We start from the raw sequence: 20,140 nt of genomic DNA on the forward strand, positions 1-20,140 counted from the left end.
TGATTTTTGTTAGGTAAGAGTCTTAAGGATTACAGAGCCAAGGCAGATGGAGTTAAAATCAGCCAAAATCTAATGAAATGGTGGAACAAGCTTGAGGGATTGAATGACCTGTTCCTATATTCCTATTATTATTCATTCTTGTGAGTCACTGACAAAGCTGGCATTTATTGCCCATCTCTAGTGCCCTGAGCTTGATACAACTGAGTGACTTGTCAGGCTCGGGCAGTTCAGAATCACATTGGTGTCGGACTGGAGTCACATATAGGTCAAACCAGATAAGGAAGCCAGGCTTCCTTCCCTAAAGGGCATTAATGAACCAGTTGGGTTTGTGTGACATGATGCCATTCAGGTTCCTCTGCAAAACGCTAAGGCCCGTAAAACTGAAACAATATTTTAACCTCAAAGTGATGATATTCGGCCACCAGCACAGCATCATGCACGACAATGCTTCCTACCCTTCACAATGCCTTCATTTTGAGGCATAAGCTGTACCAACCTTAAGATAAGTCTCTAGGGAGACCAAGGGCTGGATTTTATTTCAGTGACACGGGTCCTGGCAACAGGCCAGAAGGCGGTGGTGGGGGGGTGGGTCGCGCGAACCTGCCCTGGCCCTTTACCCCCGCCCAAATTTAGCGGCAGGCAAGCAATTAACTTCCCGCTGTTGGGGATGCCGTCTCTTTTAAGGGACAAGATTCCACCCCAACAGCTGCCAACCAATCAGAGAACCGGCAGTTCAGCTGTCCCAGCAGCGGTACTGGGAGCGGTGGTCACTGCTGGTACTGCAGGAGGCCAAGAGCAACAGCCATTCAGGAGGCCCCAGAAGACAGGTAAGTGGGGTTGGGCTCGACAGGGCCACTCAGGCAGGCCCTGGCGAGTCGAGGGGGCTTGTTACTGAAGGCAGGGAACGCCTTCCAGCGGAGGGTCCTTGCCGTTAGTTTCTCTTGTTGGTGTCTCCACGCGGCGGCGGGCCCCTCCGATGTTGGCCAAGACGGGAGGCGGCCCTTAAGTGGCACTTAATGGGCCACTTAAGTGGCTCAGTTGGTCTCCCAGTGGACTTCCCATCTGCCACGGTGCCCGCTGCAGACAAAATGGCATGGGGGCAAGACAATGTCAGGCACGCCGCCCAAGGCTACCCCACGCCATTTCGTCTGCCCACCTACCTTTCAACCTGTCTTCAAGGGCTGGATACAATCCAGCCCCAAGTGTCCAGTATAATGTGATGACTCACAACCATGGACAGAAGCAAATTACAGGTGCAACAAAGCTCATGTCACAACCAGTATGATCAAATATCCCATTGATATTTTGAAGTCTTGCTTCACATGTCTGGACCATGGAGTATATATCTTGGGATTTCCAGAATAACAGTTATCTGCTCAATACTCCATGAAACTTCAACTCACAAAGCTAGGTGTGAATGTAAACTGTTGGGATGACACAAAGAGGCTGCAAAGAGATATAGACAGGTTAAGTGAGTGGGCATCAAGGTGGCAGATGAAGTATAATCTGGGGAAATGTAAGGTTATTCACTTTGGTAATAAGAATAGGAAAGCAGAATATTTTTTAAAAGGCACAGAACTTTTAAATGTTGACATTCAGAGAGATATGAGTGCAGTCATACAAGGAACACAGCAAGTTAGCATGCCAGTACAGCAAGCAATTAGGAAGGCAAATGGCATGTTGGCCTTTAATACAAGAGGTCTGAAGTATAAGAACTAGGAAATCTTGCTACAGTTGTATAGGGTATTGGTGAGACCACACCTGGAGTACTGTGCACAGTTTTGGTCTCCATGTCTAAGGAAGCATATACATGCCTTGGAGACAGTACAGCAAACGTTCACTATTTTGACTCCGGGGATGAGAGGATTGTCCTATGATGCAAGACTGAGTAAATCGGGCCTATACTGTCTGGAGTTTAGAAGAATGAGAGATGGTCTCATTGAAGCATACAAGACAAAACAGTTAGAGATAGGCAACAAATGCTCTCCTTGCCAATAATGCCCACATCCCATGAAAGCATTAAAAAAATTATGAAGGTGCTTGACAGGGTAGAAAATGAGAGGTTGCTTCCTCTGGCTGGGGAATTTAGAACATGGGGCAAAGCCTCTAGATAAGGGGCCGATCATTTAGGACTGAGATAAGGAGAAATTCCATCACTCAAAGGGTTGTGAATCTTTGAAATTCTCTACCCCAGAGGGTTGTGGATGCTCCATCGTTTAATATATTTAAAGCCAAGATAGATTTTTGGTTTCTCAGGGAATTAAGGGATAAGGGGAGCAGGCAGGAAAATGGAGTTGAATCAGAAGATCAGCCATGATCTTATTGAACGGCGGAGCAGGCTTGAGGGGCCATATAGTCTACTCTTTCCTATTTCTTATGTTCTTATGTTCTTATACAGCACGATGACCAGGATGACAAAGCCTTGACAAGGTAAAAATGCCAATAAAAACTTAGCAATGTTACCAACAATGAAGCAAGGAAGATTGATGCATTGGCTACTAATTTCAAATCCTCTCCAGAAGTGTCACAGCTGCACTGTTTCATAGTTTTTTGAAGTTGAGCAAGAAAGACAACCCACTGTCTTCATGCAAATGACCATTGAACATATCTGCTATCTCCCATAGCACTGTATGCCTGTGTCCTGTAAATACTGATCTGGAATGTCTTGATGTAGCCTTTATTTACCTAAATGTTACTGGCTGACTGCTATGCACCCAACACCCAACGTTTAATTCTTAGTGGCTTGTGAGAACAGCAATGCTATAAATCAGCTAACCCGGGATAGGAAACCAATGAGTCATAAAAAAACACATTGCAGAGAAAACAGCTCTGAATTCTATATACAGAGTACGGTGATAGATAACACTGTTGATTAGAAGAAACAAAACCCAGAGACAAAATTAGACATTTTCAGTTGTACCTTGTTTTTTTGAGCTGTCAGCTCTTCTGGGTCTGCATCAGCTCTTTTGAAGCTGTTTGTCATTGTTTCCGGGACTTGTAGTTTGACACGTAGTAACTCACATTTAATCCATCGATAGCACTAGAACTGCAATTTTTAGGCTATGATAACGAATAATGCGGTATGAGGATGATTTTAAAAAGTATATAATTCTGACTCATAATGAGGAATGGAGAGATGGGCTAAAATATAAATTTCTATGGCATGCTAAGTATTATATGTGTTCTTTGTTTTATAGCCTCCACCCCAAATCTATGATAAACAGCTTGATGAGAGAGAACACAGTATAGATGAATGGAAAGGTAATGTGGAACAAGGACTCTGGTTACAATTATGATCATATATGTATGATGATCTTACTTAAACATTTTTTATGTATGCTGATTATTACCATATTTGCTAAATTGTAGGAAATGATAGGCAGATTTTCAACTGGCTGTCAGGCATAAATCAATTGAATTGAAAATTGCTGGTTTCTGTAACAGCCAGCTAATCTGCAACACCAGTGTTACACCCAAGCAACAAATTGAAAATCTACCCCAGTATATTTAATACCTGCAAACATACAGCAAAAAATAAAGGATATTTTTGTTAGCACCCAATGTTTAAATGTTGCTTGGTGGTACTGACCGTTCTTTAGTGAAACAACTTTACCTATTGTTCACATTGAATTTCTGCCAAAGGAGCAGAATAGAGTAAGTGGGAATGGGGGGTTGAGGAGATTACCAAAGCGGCCCTTGATCTTCAGATTTTCAATGTCAGTAATCATTAGTGGTCATCAGACTATAGGCTTCTTAAATAATAATTTCCTTGGATTCTCTGTGACAGCTAAAGCCCTATCCTCCAGTCAAACACAATTATGGATGGGGAGCAGAAGCATAGAGGAAGAGGGAAAAAGATGGGGTTGAAATTCCACAGAAACAGTGAAGAAGGTGGAACTGTGGCAGGTCAGCTGGCTTCTGCCTGCAACTCTGACCCCTCTCTCTGGAAACTCAATCCCAAATCATGGGATGGGTTAATTTAAATATTAGAGGCAGGTGCCCACACCGTCGGTGGCACAATATGACCATTCATTTGATTGAGGAGGCAGATACCAGGCCACTCCAAGAAGGAGCATCCAAGGCCCAGATCGAGGAAAGTATATTGAGCAGAAGTTTTTCCAATTCCCCAAAGGGAACAAAGGAGCAACTTGCTTAGGGGTAAGCACGCTGTTTTCTCCTTATCGCCTTCAGTACGGCCACAACAGATCCTGTGCTGGCTCTTGGCAGGTGTAGGACCTACTCAGCCTGTCGGAACATGCCAGCTGAAATTCCTGGGGTAGCTCGGGAAGGCCCCCGGTCATGACCCCTGATTTGTTCTGCAGCGTTACAGAGTGCAATTTTATAACTTGGCTTCAATGGGGTGGAAATTCAGTAAATCTAGGTTCCACACCAAAATGCAGACCCCTTGCTGGAATTGCACTGCCAGATTCAGCACCTGACTAGGACACTGGTAAATGTAACTTCTGTGTGTACTGGGTGCCTACAGTATAGATGATTGAGCTGGTTTGTAATGGGAGATAGTTGATGTTGGTGTTCACTTTGGGTACATTCTGTGTTGATACTGTTGTAGTAATATTGCTTCTGTAGTGAAGACCCCAAAAGTCATCACTGCTATAATAAATGTAAGGAAATTTAATAAATAAATATTACATTGACTTTTGTCTTTAATTAACAGAATTAATTTACAAGGAGGTGATGGATTTTGAGGAGAAAACTAAAAACGGTGTTGTGAAGGGGCAACCATCTCCCTCAGGTAAATCCAGTAACCCTGAACACAGATAAGAAGATTGATTCTCAAATATATATATACGATTCAGCCATTTTCCATTGTTTCTAACAGTGTGTTCCAGAAACATGTTTAATCATCAGTTGAAAGTTTTCTGCAGCTAAAAGGTTCTTTGTTATATCATAAATCACCAGAAAAGAACAAAATAACACTGTGGTCAATAAGGTAACAATACAAAACAGAATTTGGAATCATTGCTGTTATTTCTTACTTGCACAAGATCTCTTCCATAGTTGGAGGTTCTTACATTTCTGGTCTGCCTTTGCTGGCCACTAGGGGGCAGTGATTAATTTACAATGTAGTGATTTCCTACAGAATGCATGAAATACAACTGGATGCAAATGAAGAATCCACATAACTGATGCCTCACAATATGCTTTTTCAGACGTATAACATTTTCCAGTTGTTTACACTAGTCATAGAGTCATTTATGGCACAGAAGGAGGCCATTCGGCCTATCAAGTCCATGCTGGCTCTCCACAGAGCTATGCAGTCAGTCCCACTCCCCGGCTCGATCCCTGTAGCCCTGCAAGTCTGTTTCTCTCAGGTGGCCATCTAACATCCTCTTGAAGTCTTTGATCATCGCTGCTTCCACCACCCTTGTGGGCAGCGAGTTCCAGGTCATTACTACCTGCTGTGTTAAAAAAAAATGCTTCCTCATATTCACGCTGCATCTTTTGTCCAAAACTTTCTATTTGTGTCCCCCCAGTCCTTGTACTTGTAAATCGGACCAGTTTTTCCTTGTAAAATGTAACTAAGCCTGTCATAATCTTGTACACTTTTATTAAATCTCCCCTCAATCTCCTTTGTACTAAGGGGAACAAACCCAGCGTTTCCAGCCTAACCTTGTAAAATCCGCCATCCCTGGAGCAATTCTGGTAAATCTCCTCTGCACCCTCGCAAGTACCTTCACATCCTTCCTAAAGTGTGGTGACCAGAACTGGACACAATTCTCAGGTTGGGGCCTAACCAGAGCTTTATAAAGATTCAGCATAACTTCCCTGCTTTTATACTCAATGCCTCCATTTATGAAGCCCAAGATCCCATATGCTTTACTAACCACACTCTCAATATGTCCCGCCACCTTCAAAGATCGATGCACATGCACCCCCAGATCCCTCTGTTCCTGCACACTCTTTTGAACTGTGCCATTAAGTATACATTGCCTATTCCTATTCCTTCTGCCAAAATGCATCACCTCCCACTTGTCAGTATTAAATTCCATCTGCCACCTGTCTGCCCATTCTGCTAACCTATCTATGTCCTGTTGCAGGCAGTTCTTATCACCCTCACAGTTTGCCACACCTCCAAGTTTGGTATCATCAGCAAATTTTGAGATTCTACTCTGTATCCCAAGATCCAAGTGATTTACATATAGCAAAAAAGCAGTGGTCCCAGAACTGACCCTTGGGGAACATCATTGTCTACCATCCTGCAGTCTGAAAAGCAACCATTTACTGCGAATCACTGTTTTCTGTCCTTAAGCCAATTTTTTTTATCCATTGGACACTGACCCTCCTATTCCATGAGTATCAATTTTGTTAACCATCCTTTTCTATGATACCTTATCAAATGCTTTCTTAAAATCCATAAAAGCACCATCCACTGCATTGCCTTCATCAACTTTCTCTGTTACTTCATCAAAAAATTCAATTAGATTAGGCAAGCATGATCTGCCTTTTACAAATCCGTTCTGGCTATCCTTAATTAACTCAAATCTCTCTAAGTGTCCATTGATATTTTCCCTGATTATAGTTCTAAAACCTTACCCACAACTGTTGTTAAACTAACTGGTCTGTAGTTGCTAGGATTGTCCTTGCACCCTTTCTTGAATAAGGGTGTCACATTTGCCACTCTCCAATCCTCTGGCACCTCCACATATCCAGAGAAGATTGGAAGATTATGACAAGCCCTTCAGCTATCTCCATCCCTACTTCCTTCAGCAACCTGTGATGCAAGCTATCTGGACCAGATAACTTATCTACCCTAAGCATAGCCAGCCTTTTTAGTACCTCCCCTCTCTCAATTTTTATCCTATCTGCTGCCTCTATTCTCTCTGCTTCTCCTGCTATTTTGCCAGCTTCCATTTCCTTAGTGAACACTGATACAAACCACTTATTAAATATATTGGCCTTGCCCTGCGCCTCTATGCATATATTACCTTCTCTGTCCGTAATAGCCCCCACTCCTCCTCTGATTACTTGCTTACTATTTACATGCCAGTGGAAGATCTTTGAGTTCCCTTTTATGTTGACTGCCATTCTATTTTCATATTCTCTCTTTGCCAGTCTTATTTTCCTCTTCACCTTCCCTCTCAACTTATTGTGTATGGCCTGGCTCTCACTGATGAGTTCACCTGACATGCATCATATGCCCTCTTTTTTTGTTTCATCATCATGTCTATCTTCCTTGTCAACTAAGGAGCCCTTTTCTTGGTTCCACTACCTTTCAGCCTTGTTGGAATGTTCCTAGCCTGTACCTGAAGTATCTGTTCCTTAAAGATAGCCCATTGTTCTGAAACAGCTCTTCCTGCCAGTCTTTGTTTCCATTCTACCCTGGCTGGATCCCTTCTCATCGTGTTGAAATTAGCCCTCTTCCAATCTAGACGTTCTATCTTATTTTGCTCCTTGCTTTTCTGCATTACTGGTTTAAACCTTATGATACGATGATCACTGTTACACTTAGTCTGTTTGGCCCACCTCATTTCCCAGTACCAGATCCAGCAATGCCTCTTTTCTAGTTGGGCTGAGAACATACTGATCAAGGACACATTTTAGAAATTCCTCCCGCTCTTAACCCTTTACCCTAAAATTATCCCAATCGATATTTGGGTAATTAAAGTCCCCCAATATCACCACTCTGTGGGATAAATTTTACCCACCCCTCAATGCCGTGGTTGCGGCAGGGGGGGGGGCCCATAAAATTCTGCGGGGAGAGACCTGCCTAAACCCCTAATGTCGAGAAGGGCCCTTCATATTATTGGCGGTGGGGTGACCTCGGTGCGACCCCGCAGGGCCTGCATCTAAATAGCTAAATTAGCAAAAATTGGATGTAAATGAACTTACCTGCAGGCGGCAGCCGTCCCACGCTGATTTTACAGCCGCCGATTGCACCTTGTGCACCTTCGGAACTCCGTACAGAGTTCCGAGGTGAGAACCTGGTGAGGAGTGGGGGAGGAATAACATTTTCAGGGCAGCAGGGGTGGGGGAATGGGGAAAACAATTTTTATTGGCTGTGGGGATGGTGGGAAGGGGTTGAGGGTCAAAGGGAACAAAGTTCAGGGGGAAAGGTTCAGGATATCAATAAAAGTTTATTATCGGGGGAGAGGGCATATATATATATAAATTACCCATTGTGGGGTGGGAGATGGGCTTTAGAGTTGAAATAAAATTTTATCTTTGTTTCCCGGAGACCGGGACCTTTCAATATTATAATGTTACTGAAGGGATTGAAGCCCTTTAAATATGGTGCCGGCGCTGGCGCCGGTCGTCGTCACCAGGGACATGCTGGACGCCCCCTCTCTATCATCTGGGGTGGCTGCTCCATCCCTCTAATTAAATGAACCCCCGCGTGTAATATTGCAGGGCTTGGTGGCAGCACTTCCATGTCGGAAGGCCGCCGAGTTCAAAGCGCGCCACAACCCTATAATTCATCCCTATAATTTTTGCACATCTCTATGATTTCCCTGTAGGCTTGCTCCTCTATCTTTCTCTCACTATTTGGAGGCCTATAGAATACCCCTAGTAATGTGATCATGGCCTTTTTGCTCCTCAACTCTAACCAAATGGATTCTGTCCTTGCCTGCTCAAGGACATCCCCACTTTCCAGCACTGCAATGTCTTCCCTAATCAGGACTGCCAACCCACCTCCCTTTTTTCCTTCTCTATCTTGCATATTAAGTGCCCAGCCCTCGCCATTTTTAACCCACCATTCCGTTTTTGCCACTACATCATATTCCCAGACTGCTATTTGCCCTTGTAGCTCACCAACCTTATTACCACACTCGGTGAGTTTACACACATGCATTGTAATCCTGCCTTTGCATTCCTCATAGTCCTTCTCAGTCCACTCCCATCTAATACAGAACGATTCCCTCCTCTAGTACTATCTAACACTCTCACTCTGACCCCATCTAATACTTCACTATCTCCTACTCTAGTGCTATCTGTCCCTTCCAATTCTCTGTGCATCTTGGTGTTCCTCTCTTGTATTATCTCCTGGTTCCCACACACCTGCCAAGTACTGCCTCCTCACCAACTTTTTAATGCATTTTCATGATTAGGCGTCACTGGGAATGCTAGCATTGATTGCTCATAAATAAACTTCAACTCAGTAACAAAGAATGAAATGCACAGGTAATGCAAAGTGAGTGGGTGGGATGGTCAGGGGAGAGGAAGTTATTCACTAATTTAATGAAGAGGTTGATATTCTCATGACTGCTTTTGGTCTAAAATTAGCGAACGAAGGAAAATATCATCCCTAACTGCCTTTCTGAGTGAGGACTCTCACATGAGGAGTATCTTCAGTGTTCTTTCCCTACAGTTGCCTTTAAAAACATTCTATAAATATACCTTAAACAAACAAAGTTTGCTGTGAAATAAATGCTTATGTTGTGTTGAGAGATACATTTTTAAAATTTTAATTATGGTTTTCATGAAGACCAATCTTTGAGCCATTTTCTGTAGCTGTCTTTTTCAATAATTTTTGTGAGACCATTAGATCCTTCTGTTAATGCGATTATTTTTTCCCTCCATGTCTGAGAGAGAGGGCAGGCTGAATTTAATATTTATTTTAAGGGAGAAAGTTTATTATTATTTCCAATATTCACTTTGGTGATTCTGCTCATTCATATGTCCACCGTCAGCTGAGAGCAGAGGTTGGAAAGCTGCAAAGAGTGACTTTCCAGTTTTACCTCTGTCCTAGTTAGAGTGGCCACTGGATAGCATTATAGCCATGAGCCAAACTTCTCATGTGGGTAATTGGGGTAGATCTTGACTTTGTGAGATAATGTAAAATAGATGCTAGTGAATCTGCAGCCCGTTTCATATCTCATCTGATTTTTATTTACCTTGAAGTCAATGGAATTTAAAATCGGGACAACTGTGCGCCTGAGTGGAATGTTTCTTCTTTCTCTTTGAGCCAGCACATTCACTACACCACCAACAATTTTTTTTACATTTAAAAGAAGCCAGTTTAGCAGTGGCTGGTCCCCTTTAGCAGCTGAAATTTCCCGGGCACCTGCCCAAAATGGAAGTACTCCAGTTACTGATTTTACTTGGGTCTCCTTATGATGTTACAGCTGCTAACTAGATGCAGCATAATACCATCGCCACTTACTGTTTGAAGGAAGGCATTCAAAAATAATCCTACAAATACATGGATGTAATAATAATTCTTCTGAACAGTTTGTTTTTTGAAATATTTCTAATGGTAGACTCCCCTCTTAAGTTTGTTGAAGTCACAATGTAAGCTGTTATAAAGTACAATATTTATATAGAATATAATGCCCTTGTCACTAATAGTTCAGGCTGGGGAGAGAAAAAGAGTACTCACAGGTACATGTTTGTAACAAGAATGGAAGTGCCAGAACAGGAAAAACAGTGAGCTACATTACTGCAGGAGTTAGAGTGCATGGAAAATGAAACAATTGCAAATAAATAAAACACTGTCTTTACATTTCATTCACATGTAGAAATGGCCCACAACAATTTCTATTTAATGTTATTGCAGTACTATAGTGTTACATTTCTATACTGTAAATGTATAATAGGAAAAGCAAGTTGATGAACTGTTAACATTTTTAAAGTCTCCCTATTTGAAAAAAAAAGGTCGATGTAGTAGAGATACCATGCCCATTCAAGTAAACATCACAACAATATTCACATTTCACTCCAGGAGTGCATCTTTTGGAGGACACTGTTTAAACAAAGAGAGCCAAGGGTAAATTCACTTAAGCCCAACTCTGAGCAGGGAGTCATGCTCAAAGAGGGAAGAAATTTCTCCCAATCTCAGCCCTGAATGGTTGACTCCTTATCTTGAGATTATGTCCTCTAGCTCTAGATGCTCCAATCATGGGAAGCAGCATCTCAGCATCTACCCTTATAAGCCCACTAATAATTTTATACGTTTCAGTGAGATCACTTCTCATTCTTCTAAACTCCAGAGAATATAGGCTCATTTTACTCAATCCCTCCTCACAGGACCATCCTCTCATTCCAGGAATCAATCTAGTCGCCATCAAGCCCATCGTGCTTTGAATAAGTCACTGATGGATCTTTCCTGAACTCTACTTGCCATCTTTGGTGTTGTTGAGATCAAGAACTGTGCAGAGTGGAAGGTGAAGACCTTTTCTTCCATTGTCAGAACGCTGCATGTTGATACCCCAGTGGGCTGAATCATCATACTTTTAGAAGAATTTAACTCTCTTCTTTAAGGACATAGGCAGACTTGTGAAATGGGCAGATAAATGAAAGGTGAAATTTGATGCAGAGAAGTGTGAACTGATGAATTTTGCAGGAAAAATGATGAGAGGCAATTAAACTAAATGGCACAATTTTAAAAGGGTTGCCGGCTAAATCTTTGGTGGTGGCAGGACAAGTTGATAAAGCTGTTAAAATCATATGAGATCCTGGGTTTTAGAGCACAAAAGTAAGGAAGTTGTGCTAAACATTTATAAATCACCGATGAGGTATTAGCTAGAGTATTGTATCCAATTCGGGGCACCAAACTTTAGGAAGGATGATAAGGTCTTGAAGAGGATGCAGAAGAGATTTTTACTATAATGGTACCAGATATGAGGGATTCCAATTGTGTGAAGAGACTAAAGAAGCTGGTGTTGTTCTATGTAGAGCAGAGAAGTTTAAGAGTTGATTTCAAAGAGTTGTTCAAAATTATATGGGGTTTTGATATAGATAGGGGAAACTGTTTCTACTAGCCCAAGGGTCGGTAACCAAAGGACACAGATATAAGATAATTGACAAAAAAACCAATGAGGAGATGAAGAAAAAAATTTTTACTCAGTGAGTTGTTATGATCTGGAATGCACTGCCTGAAATGGTGGTGGAAGCAGATTCAATACTAATTTTCTAAAGGAAAGTGGATATATACTTATAAAGAAAAAAAATGTAGGGCTATAGGGAAAGAGCAGGATAGTGGGACTAATTGAAAACTCTTTCACATAGCTCAATGGGCCAAATGGCCTCCATCATATGCTGTATGATTCTATGATTCTAGGTTTTCTAAAATTGTATTTACAGGGATGCATAGTCAGATATATATTTTATGAAGTTATTGTACATTTTTATTCCATGGTGCTTGCAGAAGTTGTAGGTTGATACACTAAGATTTTCTTGGATGGTTGTGCTTGTGCTGGGAGCAGTGCAAGCTTAAGGATTGAAGCATTTTGTTCTTGATCATTGGGATCCAGTTTGTTCTCGAAACAAGGAGGTTGTGTTGTTAGTGGTCAACTTGTTCAAGGCCATTACACTGAAAATGCAAATCGGGAGAGATGGAAGACAAGCTGCTGATTCACTATCACCCACTTTATATTATCATACAAAGTTAGAATAACCCTCATGATCTCAAAGTACAAGACATAAGAAAGAGCCTTTTGAAAATTCTGAAGACTCCACTTAGTGTTTGTGGAGGGAACTCTTCATTCAGTGACATTTACTTTCTGTTGATTTTTCAAATATTTTGCTTTGATTTCCCCTAAGGTGTTTATCCATTTACACAGTGAAAATAAATGGAATTATTCAAAGATATTTTCTAACTGCAGCTATTGCCATATTCCTAATAGTTGTTTTTAGTTTCACTGTAAGTTTCCAAGTTTACTTATAGTGTTAGTCAATATTATAAATTCATGACCTGACCTATAGAATAGAATTATTATGTTCTTAAGAATTAAGTTCATAGATTTTTGCCAAGCTTGGTTGCACTAAATGGCATTGGCTCTCCAATTGAAAGAAATAAAATGATGTTAGTAACTGTACAACTAATTTAACCATCACAATGCCTAATATTTCCCACAGTGTGTATTTAACTTGTACAGAGTAGCTCCAGGTGTATTGTACTGTTCAGTTTAGTGTTGTTTTCTAGTTGTGCTCTGTGGCTCAGTTGGTAGCACTCTTACCTCTAAATTAGGAGATTGTGGGTTTGAGTCCCATTCCAGAAACTTGAGCATAAAAATCAAGGCTGACAATCCAGTGCAGTATTGAGGGAGTGCTGAACTACTAGAAGGTGCTGATATTTGATGAGATGATAAACTGAGGCTACATTTGCTGTTTCAGGTGGATGCAAAAGATTGCATGCCATTATTCAAAGTGGAACAGGGACGTTAGGCCAGTGGCCTGATCAATATATAACCATCAATCAACACTATTAAAAAATGATTATCAGGACATTATCACATTGCTGTTCATGGGATCTTGCTGTTTGCAAATTGGTTGCTGCATTTCCTGCAATATGACAATTGCAGCTTAAAGGTACATCATTGGCTGCAAAGTGCCTTGCATGAATGAATTCATTTCTTCCATCCCATTTAAATCCCTTGTTACTGATGAATTTTATTCAACTTTCCATCCATATTTCAGAAAAATAATTACTGCATCCCAGCCCCAGTTGGTGATTTTGTGGCCTTATGCTTCTATTCTGTGCATATTTGAAAAGGGAATGAAATATTTCAATATAGGTAACATGTAGGATGCTTACATAGCACCTTTTACAACCTCAGAGCATCTCAAAGCATTTTTCAGCCAATGAAATACATTTGAAGTCTAGTTACTGTTGTAATGTAGGGAAACATAGCAGCAAATTTGTGCACTGCAAGATCACACAAACAGCACTTGGATCATTTGTTTTAGTGATGTTGGTTGAGGAATAAATATTAGTCAGGATGCCAGAGAGAACTCACTTGCTCTTCTTCAAGTAATGCCATGGGATTTTTTACATGCACCTAAGAGAGAAGATGGGGCTTCAGTTTAATGCCTCATCTGAAAGACAGCACCTCAGACAGTGCAGCACTCCCTCAGTACTGCACTGGAGTGTAGGCCTGGATTATGTGCACAAGTGTCTGGAATGGAACCTGAATGCATAACCTTCTGACTCAGAGGCGAGAGGGCTACCACTGAGCCACAGCTGGCATCTATCTTATTCCAAACTGTCAAAGGGAAAAGTTAACAAATGTTAATATATAAAGCTGAGTTGAAATTTTAGGATAGTGTATTAATGGAAGCACAATCAGTTGCAGAAAATGATGAAAAAGTTGAGCAAAGCAGGTAAAGTTAAAAAAGCAACTATTTTCATCAGTTTGGTATTTCAATGTATACAACGGATAATAACAGTTTTCTGAGCAGTACCCTGTATTAATGGCAGGAGATAATCATTCACAGTTCATGTCTGGCACTTTCAGTATGTTGTATCAATGCCTGATCCTGGGAAGACTTTTAAGTGAGGTCTGACTTCTGTATTCCCCAAAATAGCTTTGCAAAAGTAAGTATTGATGGTAAGTGGTCATTGTTAAAATGTTAAAATCAGTGAAACACTGTGTTGTTTTCCTGGTATAATTAGAGGGTATGAAAAGGGACACCACTGAATATGATTGGGTCGATCTTGATCTTTCAATGTGAAACCAGATGGACATTGTTGGGCCAAGAGCCGTGTCCACCCAGAGGGGTTGGCGGGGGATCTTTACCATTTGCTGGGTCGCCCCTTATCTGTGTGCATAAGGCAAACAGCCAACATATAAAGTACTTCCCATAGATAGCTTGCTGACAAGAAGGTGGGAAATTGGACACAATTGTAGATTCTTAAGGGCCTGCAGCAGCTTAAAGGGAAGTCTTTTTTTGTGGCCAAAGCATGGAAACAACATTATGATGCTGCAACAAGGCCATGCTTTAGGATACAGTTGTGGGATGCTGATGGAGGGAGATCCTCTTCCCCTTGGATGGTGAGTGGTGAACAGGTATGACAAGTGGCACATATGAATGTGATCAGTTTTAGCTCCAGTACCTGACTGCAGTGCAGAGAGAAATTTAATGATCTCAGTAAGCGTGCCAGGTAAGCCTCCCATTACATCTCTTGTTCTTTCTGTAGGACTCTACCTTTGCCTTTGCACAATCAATCCTTTCCTAACTCATTTCATAGAAACATAAAAAATATGAGCAGGTGTAGACCATTCGGCCATTCATTATGATCATGGTTGATCATCCAATCCCTTGATTGTCCATAGGCCAGCAGGGATGACTTCATTGTGTCTTCTTTTTGCTTTTACTCACACCCTCGAAAGCTGCTACTGCCCTCAGAACTGCTTCACCCTCTTAGCCACACTTGTTGCTTCTTCCTGTCATCATGCATTCTAAACTGACTGATACATGATGAGGGTTGAAAGCTCTCGCACAGGGCACATATTTACCTGCTTCCTGTCTTCTTGCACACAACAGTGGCAGACAACCAGCAAGGGAGGCGATCCCACACTCTTCTGTACCCTTGCAACCTCCTGAAGAAATGCCCAACTTGATGTTAGAAAATAAGCTGGACCAGATTGCTTGAGCAGACACCCAGTTGTTACAGTCTGAAGCTGGGCCCTTTCAGTCCTGAGTTCCTACAGGTTGCAGACGACAAGCCCTTGAATGACCACTCTCTCCACCACCGATGCACAGTGGCAGCAGTGTGTACTATCTACAAGATCCACTGCAGTAATGCACCAAGGCTCCTTAGACAGCACTTTCCAAACCCGCAACCTCTACCACTTGGAAGGACAAGGGCAGCAGATGCATGGGAACACCACCACCTGCAAATTCCCCTCCAAGTAACACACCATCCTGACTTGGAACTATATCACCATTCCTTCACTGTCACTAGATCAAATTCCTGAAACTCCCTTCCTAACAGCACTGTGGGTATACCTACCCCACATGGACTGAAACAGTTCAAGAAGGCAGCTCACCACCACCTTTTCAAGGGCAATTAGGGATGAGTAATAAATGCTGGTAATAAGTGTGACGTCCACATACCATGAATGAATTAAAAAAAGATGTCATCAGCTAGTTGTGCATCCATTAGCCCTGGTCTCCAAGCAGCCAGGTTGTGTAATGGAAAACAGTGTGCAATGGATATTTACGCAATACGAAAGCATCATGGTAATTGCCAGGAAAGTGGGCACAGACCTGTGTGACACTCTACTGATGATCACACTCTAGGCGTACACAAATAGACTCATTCACATGGTGATTTATGAAGGAGGTTGCGCAGGATGCTGTTTCTGCATGTCCATGGGGAAAATGATGAATATGTTTGCTCTGAAAAACAAAGTATCCATCACCTGTTTAATACAGTCAAGGACTGTGGACTGACTGATGTTGCTGTTATTTCCTATGGCAGCCTGAGAGGTGCTGGCAGCATAGAGGTTTTGAACTGCAGCAACTGTCTGGAAAAATGATGTGCTAAATAAGGAAGATTAATTCATCGGTTGGAAACTTACATTAAACTGCTGATGGAAAAAATCCTGCAGTTAACTTTTAAAAAACTGGCAGCCAAGACGGCCACTGCAATTTGCATCAGAAACACCTTTTCACATTCCAAAGCCCAACAGGAGACAGAGGTCTGAGGAGCATAGACCCAGAACAATGGCTTGCTCTAAGTGATTGAAAAACCTAAGATTGCATTCAAGGAAATCCTAACACCTTGACTTTGAAAGAGCAAACCCCTCCAAGTGTAAATATTGGCATCCTGGGACCTGGGGAGCCAATTCCGAACCTTGAATCTCATAGAACCATAGAACCAAAGGAAGGTTACAACACAGAAAGAGGCCATTCAGACCATTGTGTCTACACTGGCTGGGAAAAACATCAGCCATCCATTCTAATCTCACCTTCCAGCACCTGATCCGTAGCCTTGCAGGTTACAGCACTTCAGGTGCAGGTCCAGGTACCTTTTAATTATTGGAAGGTTCCAGAGAATACACTGAGGCAATCATGTGACCATCTGCCCGTCTCTGTGAAAGCTGGGAATTTCCTTGAACAAAAGGAATGAAGCCAGTAACTCAGACTGTGCAGTAGCAGAAAGGCTGGAACATTAATTTTAAACTCTTACTGAACCAAAAACATGGCTGCACCTGCAATCTAACAGGACAGTGGCTGGAAACACTTGCATTCTAAGAGACAGTTGCCTGGAGAAGACAATGGAACTGCTCCCTGATTCAATTAACCTAATGGATTTTGATCACAAGACATTGAATGTGTGAAAGTCAGCATTCCAACCCCCTACTGAAGATGTCTACTCAGATTGAAAGATTCCACAAAACCTCGCCGGGCAGGTTGCACCAAAAAAGAGCTAGTCACATGACTGGCCTGCTGGCCCAAGTTTCATTTGAATTGTGTACATATAACAGTTTGAAGTCCAACTGCAACTAAACTTGAAGAGAGAACATTTTTTCCTGTCACTGTCTCTCTCACGAAAAGAAGAGACTGCAACTGGATTTCAAGAAGACAGAAAACCATCAAAACAAGTTTGAAAAAATGCACTGGGCCCCAACGAGACGAGAGGATTTAACTGCAACCAAAGACTTAACATCAAACTCAAAAGACAGTAAATGAACTCCAGCTATTGCTTCAAACCTTTCCCCTTGATTCTTTCTCCTTTTCTGTCTCTATCCGTGTGTGTGTTTATTGCGTGTGCATGCTAGTGTGGTCGTATCACGTATTTTTGTAGTTTTAACTGAATTAGAGTTTTAAGGTTAATAAACTTACGCCTTTCCTGTTTAAATCTAAGAAAACCTGTCTGGTTGGTTTTTTTGCCATTACAACTGAAGAGCAGTGAACAATGATTCACTGAGGGGAAGCTAAAAAAAAAGATGCTTTACAAATTAAACCCTGTTACGGCCAAACCAGGAAAAGGCTGCGAGGGAACCCATAGACCCCTTTCTCACCTGGTCGTAATAATTTCTACTGCTGATTGTTTGTGCGGACAGGGGCAGGAAGTGCCATTGGGCAGTAAGGTCAGAAAATGGCACCAGCATTGTAATAGCATCATGTAACCTCAGTTTCTGTGCATCCATGAGGATCCTGCCTCTTTCAGACAGGAGCTCTGGACCCTTAGAAATCCCCCTGGAAAATCAATTGAGTTCTGCAATCAGCCCAAACACGGTGGGAGAAACTGAGAGTGTAGTTTCTGCCTGCTACCACCTGGATGTTGAACAGAAAAGGAGCCATAAGAAGACCAACACTGCCAGCGATAAGCATTCAATTCAGTGCAGCCATTCACAACAATGCTGAATATTGCCCAGACTGAATGTGGGGCTGAATGTGGTCCACCTACACTTGCTCTCATTTGGTCTGCTACGTTAGAAGGACAGTAATACTCCTCTGTGCTCTTTCCTCAGATTTTAAGTGCTCCTTGCATATGATTTACATGTCCTGTTGAGCCATAAACGGGATTTTGCTTATTGAAGTTAGCATTTTTGGATTAGAGAAATGAATAGCTTGTTCAAGTCAAGAAGCAATCCACTCCTTGGAAATGCCTTATGTTTTGGAAACTGCTCACATTAAAAATGGGAATTTTAAGAATGTCAATTGCTGTTGCGTGCATTTTACTTTCAAACCCACAACTTCTACCACTTAGAAGGACAAGGGGAGTAGCGCATGGAAACACCACCACCTGCAAATTCCCCTCCAAGTCACACATCATCCTGACTTGGAACTATATTGCAATTCCTTCATTGTTGATGGATTAAAATCCTGGAGCTCACTACCTAATAGTACTGGGGGTATACCTACACCACAAGGACTGTAGAGGTTCAAGAATGCTGCTCACCAGCACCTTCTCAAGGGCAATTAGAGATAGGCAATAAATACAAATGTTGGCTTCAACACCCACATCCTGTGAATGAATTTTTAAAAATTGCTTCCTCGACAGTTGTTCCTGCTTTGAATACTCCAGCAAAATATTAGGAATCAGACTCCAGTATGTGAGGGAACATTCCTGCTAATAATTAGAACAGCACAGAGAGGACATTGTATGGAGAATCAGCAACTCTCTTGCATGTGCAAGTGTATTTGTTGACTGGACGGTCACCAGACACTGAAAGTGAGCCTTCAAGTGTGGAGACATCGAGCAGGTGCTCATCTATTAACAGAAGGTTGCCACACCAGTGGGTTGATGGGATTGGTTATCTTCCCAGGAAGTGTGCTGCTATACTAGTGGCTCATATTGGTGGCTGATACTGTTTTGATCACAGATTGCCCCTTAATCAGAAATGTCACTCTGCAACACACATGTTTTGAAAGGATTGAGCATTTTTTTTTCCTTATCTCTCTCTGGACCACCTAAAGAAGGGAGTCTCATATTGCTAATCTATAGAGTATGGTTAGCCTTTAACAAAAAAGTTGAGTGTCAGTGGAAAGCTGAAACTGCTTGGCATTGCCACTGAACTATAAAGGCCAATGTTATGAATATCTGCTTTTGGCAGGAAACACAACCAGGAGCTCAAATTTGTAAAGCCAGCTCTGTTGTGTGAATGCACCCTTTAATAATCGAGTAAAGAATGTTGCCCTCATTGAACTGTGTTCCCAGATTTTATGGCTCTACTGTTAATTTCTTAGCACAGGTGCAGCAGTGAATAGCAGCGAAAGCCTTCCTCCATCCTCATCAGTAAACGACATCTCATCTATGTCAACCGACCAGACCCTCGCGTCGGACACTGACAGCAGCCTGGAAACTTCAGCAGGACCGCTTTGTTGCAGGTGACTAACCGTCTGCCTGAGGAGCCCCTTCTTCTTTAGAAAATGATGCAAGTACTAAATACTCAGCGTGTCTCTCTGGAAATGAACTACTTAAAAAGGAACGTGGAAGTACTGATGCTAAAATATTATGTCAAAATGCTTTGCTTATATCTCATTCCAATGAAACTGATGTTCATTCAGAGTATTAGGCAGCATCATTTCACAGTGTGTAAATATGTGATTATAAATTAGCTCCCTGTGGCACTTGCTTTGGCGACTCAAGGTGAGCAGGAAAGATACAGCATTATAGTTAAAACTAAATGCACTTTTGTCTCCTTAAAGTTGCAATATGTGTCCCTTCTTCCACTCGTTATGTATTTGACGACTATAAACACCTTGTGAAAATATATTCCTATATATGGCCATATGCATATTACCTACCAAAAATCTCATCAAACACATGCTACATGATAGTAACTACGAAATGACAGGAAATGCAATTCTATTAGTCCTTTGAGCATTGAATTTCATTGCAGTTTGAAACACAAACAAGAATACATTTCTGTAAGTCTAATTAAAGGGACATCCAGAAACAGAAGCCATTTCTGACCATGCATAGACTATAAACTGTAATGTT

The 20,140-nt window shown here is 41.8% G+C and overlaps 1 protein-coding gene across 6 annotated transcripts in view; it reads left to right on the forward strand.

Annotated features, from left to right (window-relative positions):
* Positions 1–19,801, forward strand: part of mapk10 (mitogen-activated protein kinase 10) — a 260,364-nt gene extending 240,563 nt beyond the window's left edge. For 2 of the 6 annotated variants that reach the window (XM_068014958.1, XM_068014895.1), the window contains exons 10-12: positions 3,198–3,261; positions 4,676–4,753; positions 19,389–19,801. In XM_068014958.1, coding sequence (XP_067871059.1) covers positions 3,198–3,261; positions 4,676–4,753; positions 19,389–19,528 — 282 coding nt within the window. In that variant the 3' untranslated portion in view covers positions 19,529–19,801. Of the gene's footprint in view, positions 1–920; positions 944–3,197; positions 3,262–4,675; positions 4,763–19,388 lie in introns of all 6 variants that reach the window. The other 4 variants (XM_068014977.1, XM_068014997.1, XM_068015005.1 and 1 more) reach the window with 3 other exon arrangements.
* Positions 19,802–20,140: the final 339 nt, after the last annotated feature.

Source organism: Heterodontus francisci, chromosome 1 (genome assembly GCF_036365525.1).
Source record: "Heterodontus francisci isolate sHetFra1 chromosome 1, sHetFra1.hap1, whole genome shotgun sequence".
Classification (NCBI taxonomy): Eukaryota; Metazoa; Chordata; class Chondrichthyes; order Heterodontiformes; family Heterodontidae; genus Heterodontus; species Heterodontus francisci.